The 23860-nt window shown below is 36.9% G+C and overlaps 1 protein-coding gene across 7 annotated transcripts in view; it reads right to left on the bottom strand.

Annotated features, from left to right (window-relative positions):
* PHF21A (PHD finger protein 21A) overlaps positions 1-23860 on the bottom strand; it is a 125353-nt gene that overhangs the window by 89147 nt on the left and 12346 nt on the right. For all 7 annotated transcript variants that reach the window (XM_030240279.2, XM_050975841.1, XM_050975842.1 and 4 more), the window contains 2 exons: positions 5142-5182; positions 1295-1430 (listed from right to left, as the gene is read on the bottom strand). In XM_030240279.2, coding sequence (XP_030096139.1) covers positions 1295-1348 — 54 coding nt within the window. In that variant the 5' untranslated portion in view covers positions 1349-1430; positions 5142-5182. The remainder of the gene's footprint in view (positions 1-1294; positions 1431-5141; positions 5183-23860) is intronic.

The following is a 23860-nucleotide window of genomic DNA, read 5'->3' as shown; positions in this document are numbered from 1 at the left end:
GGTTCACTTAGGCATAAAGGGAAATGAAGATGCACACAAGGAGTAAATGCTACCATACAAACATGAGCATGGTTAACATTTTGATTGCTTTACAGTAGTTAATACTTGAAAAAATTACTTTCTGGCCTTAAACATTTCTATGTCTGCAGCAAAATGCCATGGGTAATTTCTGAACTTCCTTAGCTCCACAATAAAATATCATTGAAGTTTTGGCCTTGGAATTACTGAGGAGAGCAAAATACTCATCCATAGTTCTGGAAATCCATCCTTAGCTTTTTCAGGTTTTGCTCCCTGGATGTAAGTTGTATTTTGTTAAAGCAGACATAGCATGATTTTATCAATTTACCCATTCAAGTCCTTGCAATATGTGCATCATTGCCATAAGTACTGAGCAAGACATCCTGATCACATTTTAGACAAATCACCAAGTAATTTTGAACATTTTCCAAATCTCATACGATGGACTACACTGATCAATGTTAATTATCATATACTTCTTTTATCCACTGTGTAACAGTTTTGACTTTCAGATATCTGAAGAGTATCAGAAATACTTGGAGAACTATGTTTAGAAAAGGTCTCATTGTTAAACTTAACATTTAAAGTTTGCAGCTAGTCTGTGTCTATGGCTGTAACAATTTTCTTCCAAGAATTCATATGCATATGTCCTCCTATATTTACTACATTAGGTTTTAGTATCATTACTTGTAATAGCTCCTCACTGGCATTACAAAACAATGGCAAACTGCAAACCTACTGCCATATTGTATTGAACAGGTTACTAGTAAAAAGACCCAACATGTAAAAATTTACAAAGCCCAAGCACTACAACATTTTGGTTATCTAAAAATAGTTTAGAAGCTACTGAAGTTGAAGACATTCCAGAAGAGAAGAACCAGATTAAACTATGCAGCACTATATACCTTTCACTTCAAAGTTCCTCCACCATATTCCTCCATTGCCAACTGAATACTGAAGCTGGCTTCAGAACATCAGAAAAACCTTCCAGACAGAGGCAGCTGAAAACTGTTTTCAGAATGTTTTTATTACTGCTACAAAATACTAAAAAAAAAAAATCACCACCCACAGTTTGATATGCAGATTTTTCACATTTGCTAAAAAACAACAGGTGGTCAGGTCAAAATGCAGAGTATAAAATTCTGAAGCAGTTTCAAGCTTATAAAATAATTATTATTATAGTTGTAGTGCTATTGCTTAATGCTCCCATTAGTAGTAATACTGTCAGCAGTACTAATGCTGCTATTGCTTTAAAGCAAGAAAGTACATAAATTACCTGGTGAACCTGAATTTCCACTTTCAGAGCCTCCTGTAGAGTCTGCAGCTCCATTCTCTACCTTCTCCACTTTCTCTAGAAGTGTCTTTGCTGATTCCAGTGCCTTTAGTTTCTGCTTTCCTCTTTAACACCAGTCCTATAGAAAAATAAAGGGTTTTTTTTGGTTAGTGAAGGAGAAGAGTCCATTTGAAAAAAGGAGATTATAACACAACAGGAATTCAATAGAGAACTATATTCAAATGCAGTTTTCTAGCCTAAATACACTCAGTCTTTTGAACACAAGAAGTCTGCAGGCTCTACAAAATGCCTGCCTTGGAATCATTTAGCCAAAATTGTTACTTCCCACATATCCCAAAGTTGACATACTTATCCCTTATCTTAGTCTGCAGGCAGCTATTTCCTACCAATATCCTATTGGAGTTGCATATTAAATTAGCAAATTTAACTACCGAGAATGTTTTAAAAATCTGTGTAGATGAAAACTTATTCTGGAGAATAGAATTCCACAATAAATAGTTAAATTGACTGTACTGCATTAACACACTTTTGTGATACTATAGAGCTGTTTTAGATGGGACAGTGTGCATTTTACTTAACAGAGCAACATTAATATATTAATAACTCACTGCCTAAAGTTTGTGCCAAGTTAGTAATTTCAGTTGAAATCTGTTCTGAAGGAACAGAAGAGTGATATTAAGCAGCACAGGACATTTCAAAAAGATTAATTTTATCTTGGAAATCTACTTGTAGATCATAAGTATAAAGTTTAGCATCTTCACTTGTTCTACAAACAAATTGATCCCCCCATAGAAAAGCATTATCAAACATACTTCTAAAGCCCTGAATGCTGGACAAGAGCTTTTTTTTTTTCAGAAATATGTTAAAAAGTATCAGCTTCTGAAACAGGATCCAGATTCCCATATGCTCAAATCACAGTGGAACCTGTGTAAAAACATCTATAAATGCAAACACATGAAAGTCACTGGAAAACATTATATAGCAATTTCTCCAGTCACTTTTTCATCCAGACACCACAATTAAGGAATTGCTGCAGTGTTAAAATAGTTCCTCTTTTCTTATTCTTTGAAAATTGCTCACATTCATTGCACAGGTGTTGTTGCCAATTCAGAGGCCTTCCTAATGAGACTACAATGTTTTCAAAAGGATCCTGACAGCTTTGATTAGACATGCAGGCTGTAAAAAGAGAGTAATTCCCATAAGTTAAAGAATTTTATTTTAATGCTGTCTCACGACAGTAAACTGAAGTAGTGGACAAATTTGTGAACTCCTGGAAAAAAAAAAGGTTGAAGGTGAGTGTTTTGTTTTGTTTATTTATCATTTATCTTTTCAAACAGAAATATTACAAAAAAGAGTAGACTATAAAGGGGAGCATTGCATTTAAACTCTTTGTCAGTGTTGTCTGCTGTTAGCCTAAAGTTATTTATTTAAATAACAAAGGCTCGATCAAACTTTCTAGCCAACACATGAAATGACCTTCTGCAAGGGCCTCTCCCACATGTGACACAGATGAGTGAAAACAGCTGCCTTTGCAGCACTAGTCTCAATAAAATTGTAATCTGTATCAAGGGATACATGGAAATTACATATAGTCCCTGTCCTATTACCACAAACAGTAATGAGAAAACAGAATCATGGATTATTACTTCCACTCACTGACAAGAACAATTATAGCACGCTTTGAGTCCCCACCACTGCAGGTTCAAAAGAAGCCATGCTTCAGAAAACCACGTGGGAGACTGGTTAATGAACACTGGAGCCCACTGCAGAGGGTAGAAGTCTTTTTGACCCTTGGAAATTCAGTTTCAGGGTAAAGACAGGCAGATATGGCCAGTTTCTTTCTCAGTGTGTCTTCAAAAAATCAGAAGGTATGCATGATGAATAGTTTGCACTGCTCTGCAGCTACATGCTAACTTCAAACTTGAGAGCAGAGCAGCAAAACAGTTATCTCAACTGAATGTAAAAGAGATCCAAAAGAATGTAAAAAATATCCATCACTTAAATATATGTCATTGTAAGGTCCAAAACATGTTCATGGCAAATAAGACGCAGTATTTCTGTAAAAGAACATATAAAGATTGAGCAACTTCTATTAATGCACAACTTAATCTGACAGATAGAAATTGCAGTATTGATGGTTCATAAAAACTTATCCAAGCTAATTGCATCTATGCCTTGAACAGCTAGCAAGATTTTTCAAAATTAATTTTTAAGAGGTTCAAGGACAAAGTGACACTGCCTTGCAGAAAAAAAGTAGTTGCTCAGCCTAGCTATGTTTATAGGGGTATAAATATGAAAAAATTTATTTCATTTAAAACTTTGGTCAGGTTGCCAAATTCTGAATATGAAATACATACAATTGTTTCTTTCTAGGATACACACATGTAGCTTCCCTTCCCAAGCAGGAATAACTACTCTGTTATCCCTGCCTAGAATTCCCTGAAGTACCTTTTACACAACCAATAGTTAAAAAACCAAAAAAGAACCAAAAATAAATGGCAAAAAAAAAAAAAAAACCCAAACATTCCTTACATCCAGCAAAGCCTGAACTGCTTTTTCCTGGTTTACACAGAAAAAAGTCTATAAATATCTATCAGGGCATCTGGTTAAATATTGCTCATACTTCCTTTGAGAGGAGGTAAAAAACTACATAAGTGGCTATACATTTTGATAGTGTAAAAACATTCAGTGTTTTTGAATTTTTCTTCTTATAGACTGAACTTAAAGGGAAGATTAAAAAACTTAAGTTCAGTAGCATTATAAACTATCTATAATACCACATTCGAAGAGGTGTAAAACCATCTCTGAATTAATCATAGAACATGGTGCATTTTCCACTTTACTCTTCTGGCAGTGGACTTATTTCTAATAAAAAGCTTGTAGATGACTGAAACTGCATGAATGGCTTGGCCTGAAAAAATTCTTAATCTCATTATTTTTAAAGGAAAACAAGCAAATGCCTTGGTCAATACTAGAATTGGTGATTTCCAAAAGGAAGGCACAGGATACAAGAGCACATGCATCTCCTCTACATCCAGTCATAATTCCAAATCTCAGCCAGGAAGAAAACTGAGCAAGAGGTAAATGAGGCATTTTTTTGATTGATTTCAACTATTGGAGACAGCAGTCCTCCATTCAATTTCTTGCTTGCATTCATTTACTACCAATAATCACTTATTTCTTAAGAGGTTGCTTCAAGACTTATAATTTCATACTCAGATAAGTGCCCCAATGCACTGCATATAGACTCTTTAAATATTCAAAGACTGAATGAAACCTTAAACTCTACAATAATCACATAAGTGATTCACACTTCTGTTATCTCAATTAAATACAATCTACATGGGAACCTCTAAAATACCACAATACTATTTCAACTATGGCTATTTTGGAAGCTACACTAGAAACACAGCTGACAAGGCATATATATTTATATAAACAAAGGTAGGACACACACAAAGCCATGAATGCCTTCTGTGTGTATGAAAGGATCCGAATAACTCAGAATTTTAGAGAGAAGTCTTTCTGAGCAAAAAATCCCTTCAAATAAATTTGGTTTTCACATTTACACAGGAAAAAAAATATTTTTGAGTAGGTGAATTTAAATGTCCATTTTACTTACAGACCCTTGGGCCCAAATCTCAGCCTTACAGAGATTTTATTTATAAGACTGAGCCTTCCATCAGCAACATTTACTTTTTAAGACTGATTATAAGAATAGATGGAATTTCGGTTTCAGTAACCATCAAACTTTTCCAGGAATGGATGCCAGCTCTTCATATCATCTATTCTTAGGTAAGCAATTTTAGCCTTGGGAAGAAGTACTTACCAGTTTTGAGTAAGTTATCCCTTTCAGCTCTCTACCCCCTCCTACAAAAGAAAAGAAACAACAACAACAACAAAAAGATAATTATAAATATTTTAACTAGAAAAAGAAAACAAAAAATTCAAATATTTGAAAAGTTGGAGAGGGAAGGGTTGGGACTTTAGAAAGGGGTTTTTGGTTGATTTTTCTTCAGGGGAGTTGTAATTTTTTTTAAAAATGCTGAAGCTAACTATAAAACACTGCTTTGAAAGAAAATCTGTTCAAAGAGGCAGGGAAAACTAAGGAAACTTACAATTTTAATATGGATTAAAATACAAACTATTACTGTCAATAGCGGGAGAAGCAATTCGAGGTACAAATTTTTCTAGTTCTGTGCAAGGTCACTGTCCCCCTCCCAGAGGGGAAAGACCTGCTCTCCATTACATTTATTAAGATCTATATCGTAAGCCTTGTCAGTTGCCACAGCTAAATATGACGAGGTTACCCAGCCTAGACATTTGCCCACCATCTCTGCTAGAGGTTACACTAACACCCAAAGAGGGTAGAACAGGTGGTAGGTCAGCTCAGTCACCAGAGCTCAAGTCCCAGAGTACCGCTAGGGACTGAAACAACAGCAGCATCAGCCAATATGGTGGGATACAAAAGGTGGAGGCCAAGAAAAGGCACTGCCTGTTACACTGCCTGGGTCATGGGTAGAACATTCTGTAGCACAGCAAGGTAATACCTCTGAAATCACCACATAAATCATAAAAAACTCATGAGTCAGAGTTCTAAAAAGATAGTTACAATATAAATGATAACTCATTTGCTCAATTACTTTGCCTGACGCTAAAAAAAAGCTCCAAAATACTCCCAATTTTCTAGTAATATACTATAATATTAGTGTATTTGAAGCTTTAACTTCACAGCTAACAAGATCTTTGCAGATGTTTCTATCCACACATAAGTCATCACAGAGCTGAGGTTTAAGGCCCAGCCTTATAAAAAGATACAGCAGTAGCAAGTCACAATCATCTTTTGCTCATTGGAGACCAGCACAAGTGGAAGGTTTCCATTTACTAACCAGCAGAACCAAGTGCTGATGACCACGAAGAACAGAAAAGAAAACAGGAAGCCTACTGCTGGCAGTATTGTCAGTCTCCTAATCTCAAATTTCATTGTGCATTTTGAACCACAGAATATTACAGGTGATATTTAATTTTAGAGCAATTTCAGGTAAGTTTCCATAACATCCGGCTGCTACCATGACAGGTTATGAGCTGGGAAGTATGGACTGTTTTGAGGTTGTATTCAAAGTAAGTACCTTCACTCTAGATGCTACAAAGTTTTAAATACTGTAATTTTTTTGAGGGTGCTGGAGAGACAGGTATTATTCTCAAACTCTAGCTGTTTCTTTTTGGTTTTAAAATCCTACTTGTGACCTCCACCTCCCACTATCAATCAGTCACTTAATTGGTCCAGAGACCTACAGAGGAAGCCTTTTCATCATGCCAGTACTAAGTGCCCTCTTCCATAAGCAAATACCTGTCCATGCTTATTAATAAAAAAATAATAATAATAAAAATCTCACTGCTCTAGATTACTGCCTTTGGAAAGCTAAACAAAATAGTCAGTATTACACATCTGCAAATGGAGTCTTAGAATAAATAAGCATGATTTTTACTTAAGAAAAGAAAAATATCAATTTACTTGTAACACAAGTACACACAACCTGACAAGAAAGCTGTCACTTAAAAATAACAGCAACTGTTCCTTCCTTCCTATTTTCCCCCTACGTAGAGACTCGCCTCCATAGCAGGACCCTAGCTCCATCAAGATGGAACTGTGCAGAAAAAAGCTGCACAGTTACAAGCCTTCAGATTCTATTTAATCTTGCTGCAACCCCAGACTCAGAAGCCAGGAGCTCCCAAGGACAAAGTTTAGAACACAAGGAGTTTAATCGTGACTATCCAAGTGAACCACTGTGTTGCCTTGGAGAAGTCACTTAGAGAGAGGACCTATATAGGGAATGGAAATACATTTGCATCCTCTTCTGTAGGTAATTTACTGCAGGCTTTTTCTTTAGTGTTTAGAACAGGTTAACCTTTGAATGTCAAACCTCTGGCAATATAAAATTCTGCCCTCACGCAGGTATACTATTTTTACTAATGTCCCTGCCTCATTTAGTAGAGAGGACAAGCACAAAGAGTGAAGTATTAATTGAATTTCTTGTAATTCTGAATTTTGATTTGCATGGCTTTTTAAACTCAACATCTAAGCCCTATGACAAATAAATAATTGGTTTCTTCATAAGCAACGCACTGAGAGCCACAGAAAAACTTGTGCCTGATACAGGCAAGTTTTCTTAAATAGAGAATTGAGACAGAGAAATTAAGAACAAATACCCAAGATTGGTAATCCCAAACAACTTAAACAGACATAAGTTTTCAACTGCTCTTATCATTTTTATAGTAGAGAACAGCAGTAAGTTTGGTTCTTGAAAACTCCCTGTGTTTGTGGATACTGGGAACCAACACAGAATAGTATTAATGAAAAAGGGATAAAGTCCACTCTGTAGATGAAATGAGATTATTTCTTCTTCACAGCAAAAGTACATCTAGAAACTCACACTGCCTCTCTCATGCTCACTACAACACACATTAGAAAGTTAAGATTAGACAGCTCACAATCACTCATATCAATAGAGAAGTCTGAAGAGTTTAGCATTACACAGGGATTTGTAACAAAAAACTTCAGCAGAAATGTACCACAAAATCTCAGCAATCCAATTTACTGAGGTAGCCTTTTGAAGGCTCTAGAAACATGCTGTAAATTGTCCAAGTTAACGAGCCTGCAACGTTAACTCTCAGATTATTACAGTATATTCTGTAATATTTTGGGGGTTTTTAAACCCCAGGTCTGGGAGTCAAATTAAGAGCCCTGTCTTCTTCCCAAAATATATGTATGATCTATGATTAGAAAAGTTACTCATTTCATGGGGCCATTATGAAACCTAAGATCTCAAAACTCCTATGTTTAAGGCCTGGTAGCACCTGAGGACATCAGAAAAACACATGGTGGTGAAAACATTTTAGCATACTGCACCTGAAGGCTTAAGACTGTTTAAATGCTAATTATCTTCATATTAAGATGTCTGTTTATAACAATTATATACTTATTACTACCTTCAAGTTATACAATCACGTTTATGCTCCTGTAACCAGACTCACTTGGAAAAACTGGAAAAAATTAAATGTCATGTTCAGCAATTTTTTCTTTACATTTTTCCTAACTCTAGAAACTAGCAAATGTTTACTGTCAGACCATGGAAGTTTATCCATTCATATCATGTTACAATCTTTTATTATGTATCTTTTACTTTTTGCCAAAAGGATCTTCATCTTGGTTAGTACACAGGAAAAAAAAGGACTAAATGCTGTGCACAGGCAATTGTGAACCTGATATTTTTTCACATTTCAGAGAATTGCTCTACAATATGAGGGTAAGGCACTATTAATTTTTTTTGTGTGTGTGCAAAACACACACCACACAGGAGGGATTTAGAGTTTTTTTTCTGGACTTTTGTTTTTAGATGTGAACTCCTCAAAGCAGCAGCTCTCCCTCCCATATTTGAAAGACATTCTGTATGTAGAGAGCACTCTATCACTATCTTCTAAGAAAATAAGTCATAGCAGATACTTTACTGTGATTTGCAAGTCAGCAACTCATATTCCTTCACAGGGCAAGATTTCTGCAGTCTTAAGAAGACCAAACACAGGCCAGACAGGGTATATAACAAATTTCATATGACATTATTATAAGACTCATGTTTCAATGACCATCATTAGCATTGGTGGTGCTGTTGCTTCTGTGACAAAAAGAAGCCTCCTTTGTACCAGTGCATAGAATCTGATCTTCCTGTTGTGCCGTAGCTGGAGAATTCCCAGTCAGCCCCACTAACACATGCCAGGCAGGTGGTAAAGAGACCAAGAGGATCACTCAAGATAACTGAGACTGCACTGTAGTATACAAGTCATGCCTTCCAGTTTGTCCATCTGTACAACTGCTCTCTCCTCCTCCTTCCTTATCCCCACACAATACTGATAGATTAACTCCTCCTAAACTGGTCAAGGAGCCTGGATTTTCTGCTTATGCATGCAGACAACTTAAAGGATTCAAACTACAAACTTCAGTTCTACCTAAAAGTTCTTCTGCTGCTATGATTTGTCATGAAGCAAATGCAGTTTAGAGTTTAAGACACCTGAAGCTGACTTCACTTGGAGACAGATTGCTTCACCATCCCTGAAACACTTTATAAAACCATCAAGCTAAGTTTAAACAGAAGTGTGTGACACTATCATTTGTCTTTGCAGAAGCAGTACTATATTTAACACATAGAAAATTAGCTAGAAGACTCAATACAGTTTAAAAGACCATCTCTACACTAGAGATAAAACCACTTCACAAGCTGATTCTTAAAATATCCACCAAAACTTGCCGTGGCACCAAACACATGTAAATAGCTGACAATTACCCTCTTAGCTCTTGTCCTATGACTACAGCTCCATTGGGCACTAGTGATTCTTCCTGAACACAGGCTTTCCTGGCATCTTGGGGGTGGGATGGACTATGAAATCACACTCTGGCAAAATGATAAACTACATTTAGCCAAGTAGAAAATTAGCACAAAATTAGCTGGTTTAAATCTCAGAATCATCTCTGTCAGTTGAGCAGATTCAAGATATATTGCTCTACCCTTTTTACCTGTGCATAAACCCCTCTTCTTTGCACAGCCTTAGCCTATCTCTTGAATCAGAGAAGCCTCTCTAACCTATGACCATTAGTGAGCCTGGCAGATTTCCTTCTGACTTGGTATCAAGGACTCCCCATTCAACCTAACATTCATAAAATCACCATCAGTAAAATTCTCCTTTTTGTACCCAGCCACCAGTGTACAAGGGTTTTACAGCACTGTTGCATTCAGAAGTTCTTGTATTGCAGAACCACTAAGCCTCACTTTGCTCAGTGAGTTACTTTTCACCAGGTTCTAGGTACACACAAAATCATTCTATAAGCAGTGTGGCTAAATTCTTGCTCATGTAAAGAAAAGTTGTATGACCTGGATTTTTATTTCAGTGAATTACTTTTTAGAAGGACTGGTTAGCTAAACACACACCAAGAGTACTAATAAGGTCTGTAAGTTTATCTTTTATTAGCAGTGCAACAGCAAAGTTCGTATTTGAAGTGGGGAGCTGAGGAATCTTTTGCAAAATTAAAATGTTTACATGATGTGAAGGTATAAATTAGGAGAAGGCAGAGTTTGGCATTTGTTTCTAAAAATGTTTTGCTGCATTATTTGATATTTCATAATGTTGCTGGAAACATGGGTTGGTTGGGATTTTTTTTTAAACATTGTTTAACAATTTAACTTCAAAAAGATGTCAGTTAATCTGTGAAGTCTTAAAACTGTATTTTTTCTTTTTAAATTATTTTCAAGTATTTACAAAGTATATATACCACTGAGAAGGAAAATAAGATGGAAGGCCAACAGAAAATGGAAGGAGCTGTCCCCTCCTAACTGTAACAGCCCACTATTTGGGTGTCTAAATTTATAAGAAATGCAAAAGGAAGTTATTTGAATGTTTGTGCTTTATGGTTTTGTTTTGTTTTTTAATAGCATGTCTAGCAAAATCAGTTTATTAACATATATTGTTCTTAAACTGTGTTGTGAATTTCTTATTGCATTCCCTGAGAAGTTTCTGCCTTCCTTTCATACCTCAGAGACATGGGACTACTTGGGAAAAAGGGGAAGAGAGGCAGTTGAGAGGAGGAGAGAAGACCCGTTCTAGAAAGAACACACACAATAAATGCTAATAATTGATTTAGCAACCACAAATGCAAGGAACTAGAAAAAATTAAGAAAACTCTACCCCAGTACCTATAAAACTAATTTTGCCCCTGAAATTTCATTAAGAAGGGAGGGATCTCTGATTTTTAGTTTTAATCTTTTAAACATGAAGAGAAATTTCTTATTGAGTGCCAAACCCTTTTTCCCCTCCTAGCAACCCACTTTATCTTGGAAAGAACTGGGAATGATACATTAGTGCGGCAGAAGTGCCTTAAGAGTTTTGGGATGAGGTCCAGGGTACAAAAGGAGATGATCTGGGTAGTGTTGCAAGACTGCAGGCATGAAATGCAAAACTAGAGGTACCTCTGACTATCACTGGAAGAGTAACTGCACTTGTGATAGAGAGAACCTCAGATATGTGCACGCCCTGCTTGTACAGACTATTCTTTGAATTTTATCTATCTGCCAGAGACATTCAGAGGACACCAAAAAAAATGTCAGAAGAGCTGCCCAACGCCTCAGCGACACAGCCTTGGCCCTCCATTTCCACGGGGAAAGAGGTGCCGTTACTGCAGGCGGCCAGCAGGGGGAAATGCCAAACAAGTGAAGGAAAAAAAAAAAAAAGTGAAAAGAGAAAACACTAAACATGAGGAATAAAATTCGGCAAAACACACACATCTCCTCAATTAAGGTGGAAGGAAGAGATTTTCTCTATACTCTCGGAGAGGGAAAGCAGGATAAATGAAGTATATATGACTCAAAGCATTCTTCCAGAATTTAGAGAGGAAACAGTGAAAGTGCAAGTCCAAAACAAAGCAAGTAAAAGCAAGCTTTCAGTTTCGTGTTAGCACAGAGTGACTGCAAATCAGTTAAAGGCTTCTTACGTCTAGTATTTTGATGAAAAGCAAAATATTATGACTAAACAACCGAGAGGACTAAGATGAAACATAAAAAATTTTTAAAGGATTATACAACATGAATGCATAAACTAATTTATTTAAAGTGAGCACACATATCCTAGAAGATCATTCTGCATTACAGAAGACTTCATATTACATTTATACAGAATCCCAAGAGTCTGAACTTTTATTTCCCTAAAGAAATTTCAGAACAGCAGACCTCAATTAACGACCCCGAGTTTCCTTTTACCTAATAAATATTATCTATGCAGCATTTCTAAGTTTACGAAGCATAGTGAAAACTACTCAAAGGGAGTGTTGGTTAAGTGTATAAATCTGTGTTAAATGCATTTTGATGAAGGGCAACTTGCATGTAACAGACAGGAAACAGACACAATTCCACAATGTGTTTTAAAATTAAGAAATAAAAAAGCAAAGTGTGATAATTTGTTGAACAAAGAAATTTAACGGGCATTTTCAATGAAGAAAAAAAGACAAACCCTGCAATCACAAGGGCTTTCTGTTTAAAAAATCGCTGCCTGAGAATCACAAGGAGCAGCAGTGAGATTTGCAGTGACAGATTTAGAGAGATTAGCTACACAAGCTTCTACTGATATTACTGTTCCACAAATATCAGACAGAAGCAAGTACACATGTAATAACATGCGAACATTTAAAAATGCAGGTGTATTGTGATTAGTGATTGTATGGCAGGGTACCATAAAACAAAAGGAAATCTCTAATAGTCCTGCATTTCTAAAGTTCTTTCAAAATCAAATGCTGTATTTTCAGTAAAACCCTTGTCTCAATGTGTCCATAAAAGCTAAATGCAGTTTGCCAAGCATGCACAAGGAAAGTTTAGATTACCAGTATAACAAGAGACTTAAGTGAAACCTAGTTCTGCTCAAAGTTTATAGTTCTACCTTCAATTTCTTTCTTATTTAGCCTGCAGGCTAAATAACACTCCCAGAGTCAGCTAATCTGGCTGGCCAAGGCACTCTCGCCTTCATGTCCTCTTCCAGCTAAGAAGTCCTACCTTCAGCAGTCCTCACTTTTTCTGGGGGGAGTGGTGGGCAAGGGGGTGTCACACTCCACAAAAAGTTGAAGTGATTCACATATTGGTATGGGGAATATCATGCACAAGCTTCAGCAGTAGAACCACTGTGCTGGCAGCACAAGGGAGACCTTCCTTCCTTACTTCAGCAGTTATCAAGTTCCATTGTGCTATACTGGGTACAGGACTGTGCACATTGCTGATTCTTTTTAATTAAAATGATCCTCAAGAAGTGACCTTTCACTTTCCCCATATGGTCAGAAATTTCGCTTGTGAGCTACATTTTCAGTGACAGAGTCACATTTGAACATCCTTTTCATTTTGATTCTAGAAGACCTACAGAACAACTAGGGGTAAAGATGCATCTGAGTTTGGTGGTCCTGAATTCTTTCTGTTCTGCTTGTTACTCAGTCAGAATAGAAATCATTATTATTTTCTGTGTAACCTCATTATGGCACAGGCATTCTTTAAATACTAAGTCAACCTATGCTGACTTTGCTATGGTCAACTTTCGTGTCAGTAAACTCCAACAGGTACTGGCCCCCACTTAGTCTGTCAAAGTTCTTATAATAAACCGGACTCCTCAATTTAATTATTTCATCACATGCATTAAAAAGAAACCATTTAATGTATATAAGTAAATAAACTTGAAAATTAGCTGATAATACATACTCTAGTATTCTGTACTTTATGATACTGAAAAATACTTATAAGAATATTTTTAAGAATATAGGAGTACATTTCATCTGATGTGGAGCTTCCATTCTAACAGGAAGTGACATGGCTCAAAATGAGAAACTATACATAAATTCTTGCCTTTACAAACTACAGATTACTTGCTCTAATATGTTAGGCTTCTAAATTATTGCCAAAACACAATATGAAAATGATTTGTTGGTGAACAGATGTTCACATGAAAAAAGTATCATAAGAATAATCATTTGTTTCTTAATCTGTCTTCAGATTTTACAAACAAGACGAAAAAGGTAATGGTCACCTGCTAAAATTGGTTTTTTTCTAGAACGAATACTGGTAATACAGTTTGACAAAGTTCTACGTAAAACAGTCTCAGACTTCTGTTGATTCTGTCGGGTGCTCTGGACTCTGAAAAGGCGGCTGGGACCCTCTGCTGCTACCAGACAGGTATCACATTTTCCTCTCCTTTTGACTACAACATGTACGTACAGCCTTATTGCATTTAGTAAAAACCACTCTCGTTTTATATTTGCATTTGATTCACTCTTTAGTCAAACTTATTTCAATTTCACCAGCTATTATTTCTTTAAACCATGTTGTCATTTTGGCATTCCTGATCTCCTGAGCACAGAGACCAGCAAAGAAAGAAAAAAAAAGACCAGCTTGAGACCCTCCAACAATAAGTACTGTATTCCCAATTAGATAAGGATCAATTAGGTTTCTATGAGTTTCTAGTTTTGTGTACTGATAAATTATGATAGAGCATATAAAGGTATCAATGTGTTTCACACATAGTCTAAATAAAAAGGCAGTAAACAGAATTGGGTAAAACATGCTTGTTTCAAACTCTGAACATTTCAGAATATTGAAAGCTCCTTTCTCTCCCCCTCCATCCCAAAATAAAAGCGTGAGTGAGAAGGGATTTCATTACATTCTTAGAACTGTGAGAAGCGAAGTCAAAGGCAGCCACTGGCATTCAGCATGCAGGCTGTACACACTCCCAAGTACGTCACGCTGACAAAACACGCTGCCGGAGCGATCTGCCTTCCCAAGGCCTCCAACGCGCTGTCGCTAGGCCTAAATCAGGTAGCTCTGTGTGCAGTGCTGCTGCAGATGAGCAAGTGTCCACCCCTTCTCCCCATTTCCCTTAGATTTAACTACCAGATTGTTCCAGCATCGGCTTTTTCTCTCTGCTTCCTTCAGCTGTAATGACTGTATTTAAAAAGACGACAGCATCGTGATTTACTGTGAAAGATTGGGCCCTAATGTTTTCCTTCTTTACTAGACCAGCTCCCCTGCAGCTTCTGAGCCATTGTCAGCTGTTGTTTTTTGTTCCTTGAATGCAACAGGACTTGGCCTGCTAGGCTGCATCCCTGTTTTCACAGCACACCTCTAAGAAGAAGAAAATCTCCTCTTCCCTTCTTCCTGCTGAGCACTGTGAATATTTAGATTTTTCCTTTCTCCCAACAGACACACAAGTCCAACACTGTTGAATATTCACACATTCCCTCTCTTTCAACAATTCCTTCTTTCCCTGTTTATTTTCATACAAAACTATTAAATGAAGGTGTAACTAAGCTGTGGCCCAAGTACCTCAGAAGATTTTATAGAGAACTTGATTCTTCTGCCAAGGTAGTCCTATTCAGACAACTACATTGAGCCATTTACTTTACTTAATGCGGCTTTTTTCTGCTCTTAGGATTTCTAATCTACCCCATATTGCAGCACTCATGTTGAGGACAAAGAACTTTGTCTCTGTAAGTCATGAACTTTCTCATTCAGGCAAGATGGAATAATGGTGAGATAAACCCCATATTTTCTCATAGCTTTACCCTGGATAACACTCAGGTGAACTACTCAATGCAACACAGCCTCATGGGACTGACACAAAACTACTGGAGAAACACAATGGCATCAACTAAAGTATAGATGAACTCCCAAAATTCATCCTCACCAAGCCAAGCAAAACAGGGTAACCTTCTGGAGGTCAAACACGTATCATAATACTGCATTAAATAAATAAATACATACAAAAAAACCCTTTAAAAATCACTAAGACTTAAAGGTAATTATAGAGATGCAAACTTTACCTGAAGACTGGAGGCCAAAATTGACTCAATTTTTTTCTTAAAAAATTGTAATTCTACACTCAAAAAAAAAATCAACAAGAAACCTAAAATAATCACCAGTTTGTTTCTTCCAGGGATCAGCTAAACTCAATTCAAAGAGAAAAGATTTTTCTAGGCAAAATTAGAGTATCCAGAGTATATACAACTTTAAAAAATATTTATATATAATTGTTTCAATAGTGATTTAACTAGCTCCATTGCAATGGAAATGCTGACAACACTTCAGAAAACATTTATGACAGAGTCCTAATGAACTATTAGACAACAACCTACACAAAAAAAGATGGACAAGTGAGAACAAGTTTATATACACACCTTGGAAATACCTGTTTTCTATTCTCCATTACAGATTTGTTTTCTGATCTTAGCAGCTGTTTCCTTCTCTCTATTCTGCACAACATACCTCAACTAAATTACAAGTTTGTTTCAGTCCCTTGTCATTCAAATAACACCTGCCCTAGAAGGAAGGAAAAGAAGGATGGTACCATTCTCCACACTCTTTTCAGTCCCCTCTGCTGCAAAAAAAAAAACCCATATATGCTTGTTTCAGACAGAAGGTATTTAGGTTCCCAAAGCCAAACATGAGCATTTTAAAGAATTCTAAACCCAGAGGTATTTAATGTCTCCGAAGTCACTCCCAGTGAGTAATAGTCCTTCTTGTCATTTTAACCTGTGCTAGATGTCATATTTTCAAATCATCTGTTGGAGAAACAGTAAGAATTTAAATTATTTCCACCCTTTCTATTTTCTCAAGTTGCATTACCAAGCACATAACAACTGGCACAAATTCTGTGGGGGAAGAGGCTTGTACATCATCCTTTCATACACTCTACAGGCTCTAGTCCTGGAAGAGGGTAGAATGGTAAGAAATACATTTTTTCTGAAGTGGACAGGAATGGTTGTTTACTGAACAGACCAAAGGACCCTGGGATCAGCAGTAGCATGTGTTGTCAGTTTCTGAAGATCATGTGACTTGCCTCTGTCAAGTCACTTTAACAGTTTCATCTTCCAAAAACAAAATAACAATAGGTGATTTATAACAATGCAAGTACTTATTTATTGGCTTTGTATGTTTTTAGAACATAACACACAAAACCATGCTTTGTCCAATTAGAGACAGACACCAAAGCAAGCTTCAGCTGCTGAACTTCATGAGCTACAAAACCAAAACACAATATACAGTCTTCTCATTCATGAACATCAAAAACTGTCAGTCTTACTTTTCAAAAATCTGCATCAAAGTTCTCATTCAAGCATTCAAGGTAACAGCAATTTTTATGAATTAAACTTTTTGTGGTTATTGAGTTCCTACTGCAGTCACACAGTACACTAGAGACTGTTCAAATTCTACAACAGCTTAATACTAATCTACTAAAAAAATATTTTTTCCACAACTTGCAAAGCATCACAAGCATGCACCCACACAAGAGTACAAAGTGCTGTGAGCTTCTGAATACAATAATGTAAAATTGTAATTCAAATTACTAAAGGCAATTACAAATAGCAAGAAGTTGAAGGAGGATTGATTCCCCCAACAATAACCTAAGCCACCTAGATTTCTGAAAATTTGTATAATCCATGCACACTGAGGAAAGCTGAAGAAAAGGATGCAATTCCTACTGCAGGTAAATCAGCACTACTATGTGTTGCCAAGTTCTGAACTAGTTCATTTGAATATCCTCTGACAAGTTACAGTCTGGATGCCACATCAGCATGCTCCTACATGACACATTAGTCTCCTTGTCCTCTAGGCTATGAGTCTTCTGGACAGAAGTGTCTGTTGTAGCCCTTCTTCCTATCCCCCAGATATAGGAATGAACACTCACACACTACTGTGTGAGTTAAATTATTTAACACCCAATCAATACCTACAGCAGCATAAGACAGGTAAATTCATATATATAGAAGCATAATATTAAAAAGAAACATTACTTTCAAACAGTATTTATTCTCTGAGAAATATCTGTTCCCACTGTCCTAACAGTTCAACTGGTTAATGCAAACTTCCCCCATAATCAAATTAAGATATTCTAGTTAGACAAGGAGTAAACCTATGAAAGTTAATACCTGCCATTCGCCTGACAGTCAAACTGCCTTAAAACTCATTGATATCAATGCTAGGTGAGTGAGAAGTTTTGAGTTTCAAACCAGAGTATCTAATTTTAAAAAAATTCTACCACAAGAACAAAATGAGATGAGCAGAAGATTCTTGGTATCTATTAAAAAAAATAATCTCACAGCTGGTCATAGTAAAAACATCACAGACTTGGTTAAAAAGGCAAGACAAGGACTTCTTCAGTTCTTTTCTCTTCCTTGGAAGAGAAAAGAACTGAAGAAAATAGGCTGGGATGAGGCAGGATGTAGGAACAAATTATAGAGGCAGGAATGAATTATATCACCCTTTGAAGGTGATATAATTCATGATACTGAGATTACAAAGCACTGGCCATTTAAACAAAAACCCAAAGCATAGAAAACAAAACCACACACACACAAAGAAAAAAAAAAAACCAGTAACAAACCCCCACATTTCTAAGGAACACTGTCTGCCAAGTATTCATATAAAAGATTGCAATCTTAATGAAATTAAGCTTTTGGACATCCAACTTCAAAGCAAATGAAAAGAGATGCTGGAAGACCTACATCTCAAATACCAAAATGTTCATACAGCGTATTACAACAAAAACAAAAAGAAGCAAACCCATTTGTATACCTTACACCACCTTACAGAGTAAAAGTCATGAGAGGACCTTCACAAAAGTAATAAAGAAAACACTGAACAGTCAAAGAGCAGGGAAGTTACCCCAACAAGGATCAGGGTTAAGTCTGTGAACATACTTTTAACTTATCTGGCAAATAGGAATTTTGCACACATTGTGATGCTTTCCATCATTTCAGATAGTTGTAATTAAAGTAAACTTCAGAGAGTTACAGGGGATCTGATAATACCAAATGACTGGTTTTCATTTATCATTTTGTTGTCCCAGGTCGAGAAGTGCAAAATAATATACTCAGAGGAAAAAATAATCTAGCTGTAAATACACAATGATGAAGTGAAACTAGGCATGACTACTTACAATAAAGATTTCAAGATTACTGCAAGCAAACAGTTCAACTCTCAGCAGCAAGAAGTCCAAGAAAAGTCCCAGAAGGTATTAGAAACAGAACAGAGGAAAAACAGGGAACATTCTGCTGTGATGCACACTGCACATAATTCTGGCTGCTCTACCTCAAAACAGGAAGAAATAGAAATGGTACTGAGAGGAATGACAACAAGACAGTATGTTTAATACAAATGAAACTATTTTTTTACTTGCACCAATCTATCTCACACACAGAAAATGCAGGTAAACTGCAAGAACTTGCTTCTGTGAAACACTATGTAAGCCACATATATTTATAAATTAGTTCAAAAAGGCAGCAAATTCACCTATAAATAGTTTGATGTTGCTATTCACAGTGCAATAGCCCAAATGTAGCTTCCACCTCAGCAGCTAAACAACTGTCAGAAACCTACTGTTAATATTTCAGTGGCTGACAGAATGCACCCATTTCCTACACTGTTCAGTCAGCTGCTGCTGCTAGGCACTGATAAAGGCAAGATGCTGGATTAGATGGACATTTGGTCCAGCAGAGTATGTTAGTGCCTATGTTTAATCACATTGAGCAGCCATGCTGGTATATGTCTTGGTTTGTTTTGGAGATTAGTTTTCTGGTAAGTAAACCAGGCTATAATTCAAGCACATAATGTTAAAAGCAGAAATTGCAGCTTCTGAAGCAGACATCAAACTGGTTTGTGTAACATAATGCAACACTGAAATAAAGCCATAAGCAAGTATTGAAGGCTATAGAGTTTTTTTTTGTTTTTATATAACCCACCAGACTGATGAAAAATTCTCCTCCAAGCCCCTCACCAATCAGGGTGTAAATGGGAGGAGACTCAGGCAGTCTCTCCTAACTGAGAAAGACTCAGAAAGTTGGAAAGCAGCACTAAACATAAGCCATGGATGTTTGCTGCAAAAACTGCCAAGACCCCTTTAAGACTGGCAACAATTTGGCATCATCCCAGCTGACCAGAGAGAAGATCTCCTGAACCAATGGATTCAAAAGGAACATGTAGATGAATGTCTGACTTCTCTCCAAGAAAACTGAACTTGTTTCAGGTCCTGCCTGACCCTGGAAGAGTGCAGGATGCTCTCTATTTTAATGAGGAAGTCTAGGTGAAAAAGTACTACTGTCACAGAAAATGCCTAAGCTCAAACTGAGGCCCAGGACAAACAATGAACAGAATTCTGCTAGAAGTATTGCTAATCCTGCTAGAAAGCACTGCCTAAACAATTTGGTGATTGCCTGCCTTCTCATCACTGTCAGCTTCCTTCTCTTCTGACAGATGAGCTTTTGAAGATAGCCAAACTGAAAGCCATGTAGGATAAACAAGCAGGTCTCAATCTGTGGGAAACAGAGAAGTTCCATTTTCTAAAGCCCAAAATTACAACAGGTCTGGAAAACAAAGCAAGTGTCCAGTATATAAAACCTTCCAGTATTGCTGTAGGCAGTAGGATGAAGATGAACATACCCAATAAGCTTATCATCTTTACCAGGGACAAGCAACTATCGAGGATAAAAACATGCAAAAAAAACAGAAGCAGCTTTATGAGCAGTTTCATGAACTCCCAGATATTGCCTCAGTGAGATTATTGCCAATCTACACCATTGAGAAAGCTGACCACAATCCAGTTTATATGAAAAAGATCCAGTTTACATGAGAAATCCCTTAAGTCACATAAAAGGACAAGAAAATAAGAATTTCAGGCAATGTTATTTTTTTTCCCTTCATTTCACATTGGGGCTATTATAATTTTGTTATTTAAATAACCCTCTCCTTACAGAATCATACATATTGGTTTAGGGTTCTTTCATTTTGTTTTGCAGGGAGAAGTATCATCTAGACCAGTAATAGCATTGGAATTGGTCTTGCTGAAAGAAAACAGCAACACAATGCCCTTATCCTAGAGATGTTTGTGCAAACTACACCAGCAACAAATAGCACTACAAACTAACAATTCAAAGAAATTGGCACTCTTGTTTGTAGTCAGGAACTTTTGATTTATTATATGTTTTCTCACTCCATGCTGATATAGGCTCAATGTTTCAGGCTGAATTTGTTGGTATCTCTGAGAGAAACACAGGAAGATATAATCATGTGTGTGTACTGAGTTTATTCATGCTTCAGTACTTCTGTTAATCATCCATGGGGCAACATTTCTCTCTTCTCCATCCCACCTGCAAATCCACCAGACATGCATAATTTGTCTTCCTGATACATAACTTAGAAGTTATGTATCTTCTACACAACACTTCTTCTCAAGTGTTCCATGTTTCATTAAGAGTAACTTCTATTGTACTCCCAACAGTTCCTCTCAAATCTTATTCACATTTTTTGCTCCCAATAAAAAATAAATGCTTATCCTCTTGGTCTCCTCTCAAGTTCAAGGTGAGTTTCTGCCCTTCCCTCATATCTACTGATATTTCTTCAACTACTACACAGGAAAACTCTGTTGATTCCAATATACTCCAAAATATGGGCATTTTGTTTCCTCTTCCTCCCTTCTGACACACTAGGATGTACTGAGATGGAGGAACAACTGGAAAACTGTACAGATATCTCCAGATTTATGCACATTTGCCTGCAAATCCAAGCCTTTGGTCCTAGTGACGATGAAGGCTGATCTTCCCAATGCAATACAGTTCTCATGAAGTTGCATACTTCACATTTCCCTGACACTTCCACACAAAGCAAAACTGCTTTCTTTTGCAATACAAAGAACAAGAATTGAAAGTCTTCTGTCTGAGGAACGCAATGCCAGTGAACAATGTCTCTTTGGACCTCAGGCCTTTAATGCCAATGCAATATACCCTGCCCTGAGATTTATTTTACAAACATTTCATTAAGCAGTGGTGATGTATGCAGGACTAATTGCACATGAACAGAAGCATGCCAATCACTGGATTGTTAACACAAGATACTCTCTGAAATTTCATTAAACCTGTCTATAAATCAAGACATGACCAAAACAAGAATTCACAGAAGTCACACTGCAAAGTATGAGATGTAGTGGTTACCTAAGCTGCCTTGTGTTTGGCCTTGAATCTGTCTCCACAGTTACAGAGTAGAGATGTCACAACACACAAATAGTTCAGTAAAGACACTGTACTAACCCAGCTTACTGATGAAAGACAACTCCAGGCTTATGCAGGAACAGTCTCAAAACATGAACAATTCAACTCTTAATGAAACATGAGAGGGGCATATGCCAAAGTTTCTGTGTTCCACAAATACTCTAAGACACCAGCAGAGACCACCAGCAGTGACACTAAGGGCTATGGCTGTAGATACTCCAGAACAAGAGATATGCATTTAAAAGATCATGATTCAACATCCCACCAGAGCCCAGAGCTTAACAACATGGGTAGTCACAGATATGGGGTTCTAAGCATAAGACTCACAGTTTTAAGTGAGCCATTTACAGTAAACAGTGGGGCATATAACAAAAAAGGAGCCATACTTTTCACGTTTACATTGGAACATAGGTCCCTTATTATGCAGCTCTTAGAGATAGTGGAACCAACACTGGACCCAGCCAGCTGTGACAGATGCAGAAACCTGAGTATTGCCAACTCTGCTGATTTTTCACTTGGAAAAGGCATTTTTACAAATTAACAGAACAAGATATCTGTCCCTGAACAGTACTCACTTGGGAGGATTGAAGAATTCTGCACACATAAGCTGTACACAAAATAGTTTTAACAAGCAGTTAAGACTTCAGCACTGACGACACTCATTACTCAGTGTTACTTTTGCTGTGCACTGAACCATTCAACCCAACTAGACCTGTAAAATCCTTTTACCAGACTTAAAGTATGGCACAGAAACAGTGATGGTATGCAGTAAAGGTGCTGGTACCTCATTCATATGCAGGACATAGACAAAGTATTCAGGAGATGTTTTAGAAACAATCATACCTACATGATAACATGCAATTTCTTGTATTAATACATTGCAACAGAGCTAGAAAGGCAGACAAAAAAATTTCAACAGCAACAACTACCACCACCATCCTTCTTTTCTTTTTTTCATGTTCTGCATAACTTTGGACAGTTTCTTTGCACCAATGCTTACCCATGCAACTCAGATTTTACTGGATTTCAAATTCACAATTATCATTATCTCCCCACATATCAGAAGGTCTCCCATTCCCATTCAAGCCTTTACTTTTCCTTCAACCCAAGATAACCTACAAAAATATACCCAACACTTCAAAAAGAAAAAAAAAAGTACCTTATTTATTTTGTACAAACAGTTTTACAAGAATCTCACTTCCATTGGGACAACACTATGTATTTGTACACCACCCATACTTAATCAGTGTATCAGTTTTAGGCTCACTTTCGTTTACAAGACAGCAACATTACAGATATGAATGAAGCAGACAGTTTTCTGGATTAAACACACAAGGGAAGGCCTCCCTTCGTAGTTTAAGGTCTTCAATAAAATTACTGCAATGCAGAATAAATCAATTTTTCTCTCTACCTCAGTTTCTAATCCAAACATGGGAATACCGCTACTTACCAGACTGACCTGTTATCTTTTAAGTAGAGCAGACTCTTGAATAATAACAAGTACACCTATACTCCAATGAATAAACTATGCTGATTCACAACAGCAGATTGCCTGGGCCAAATTCCATGTTGCATTAACAAGTCAACAGGAAGCACTCCAAAATTATTACACTGATGTGCTCTGATCTTCCTTCCCCCACATACCAGTCAGCTGGCATTCTCACTGCTCTCAGTGCACAGGTATCAATCTCAAATATTGTCTTTCCTTCCCCTTTTATTATATTTTCCCTCCTTACCCCCTAAAAGACTTTTTTTCTTCTTCTTCTTTCTCCTCCTCAAAACTTACACAAATGGGAACTGTAGCATCTGGAGAATGGTATTTGTAGCTGGGGTAGTCACACTCAGTGTGGGTGTACAGATGGTAGTCACTAATCTGAAAGGAAGAATTCAAGTAACCATACTCTTTATAGTTCCTTTTTTCACAAAACCATGATAAT

The sequence above is a fragment of the Serinus canaria genome, chromosome 5, assembly GCF_022539315.1.
Source record: "Serinus canaria isolate serCan28SL12 chromosome 5, serCan2020, whole genome shotgun sequence".
Taxonomy (NCBI): Eukaryota; Metazoa; Chordata; class Aves; order Passeriformes; family Fringillidae; genus Serinus; species Serinus canaria.
The sequence above is the reverse complement of the archived record's forward strand: the minus strand, read 5'-3'. Positions and strand labels throughout refer to the sequence as shown.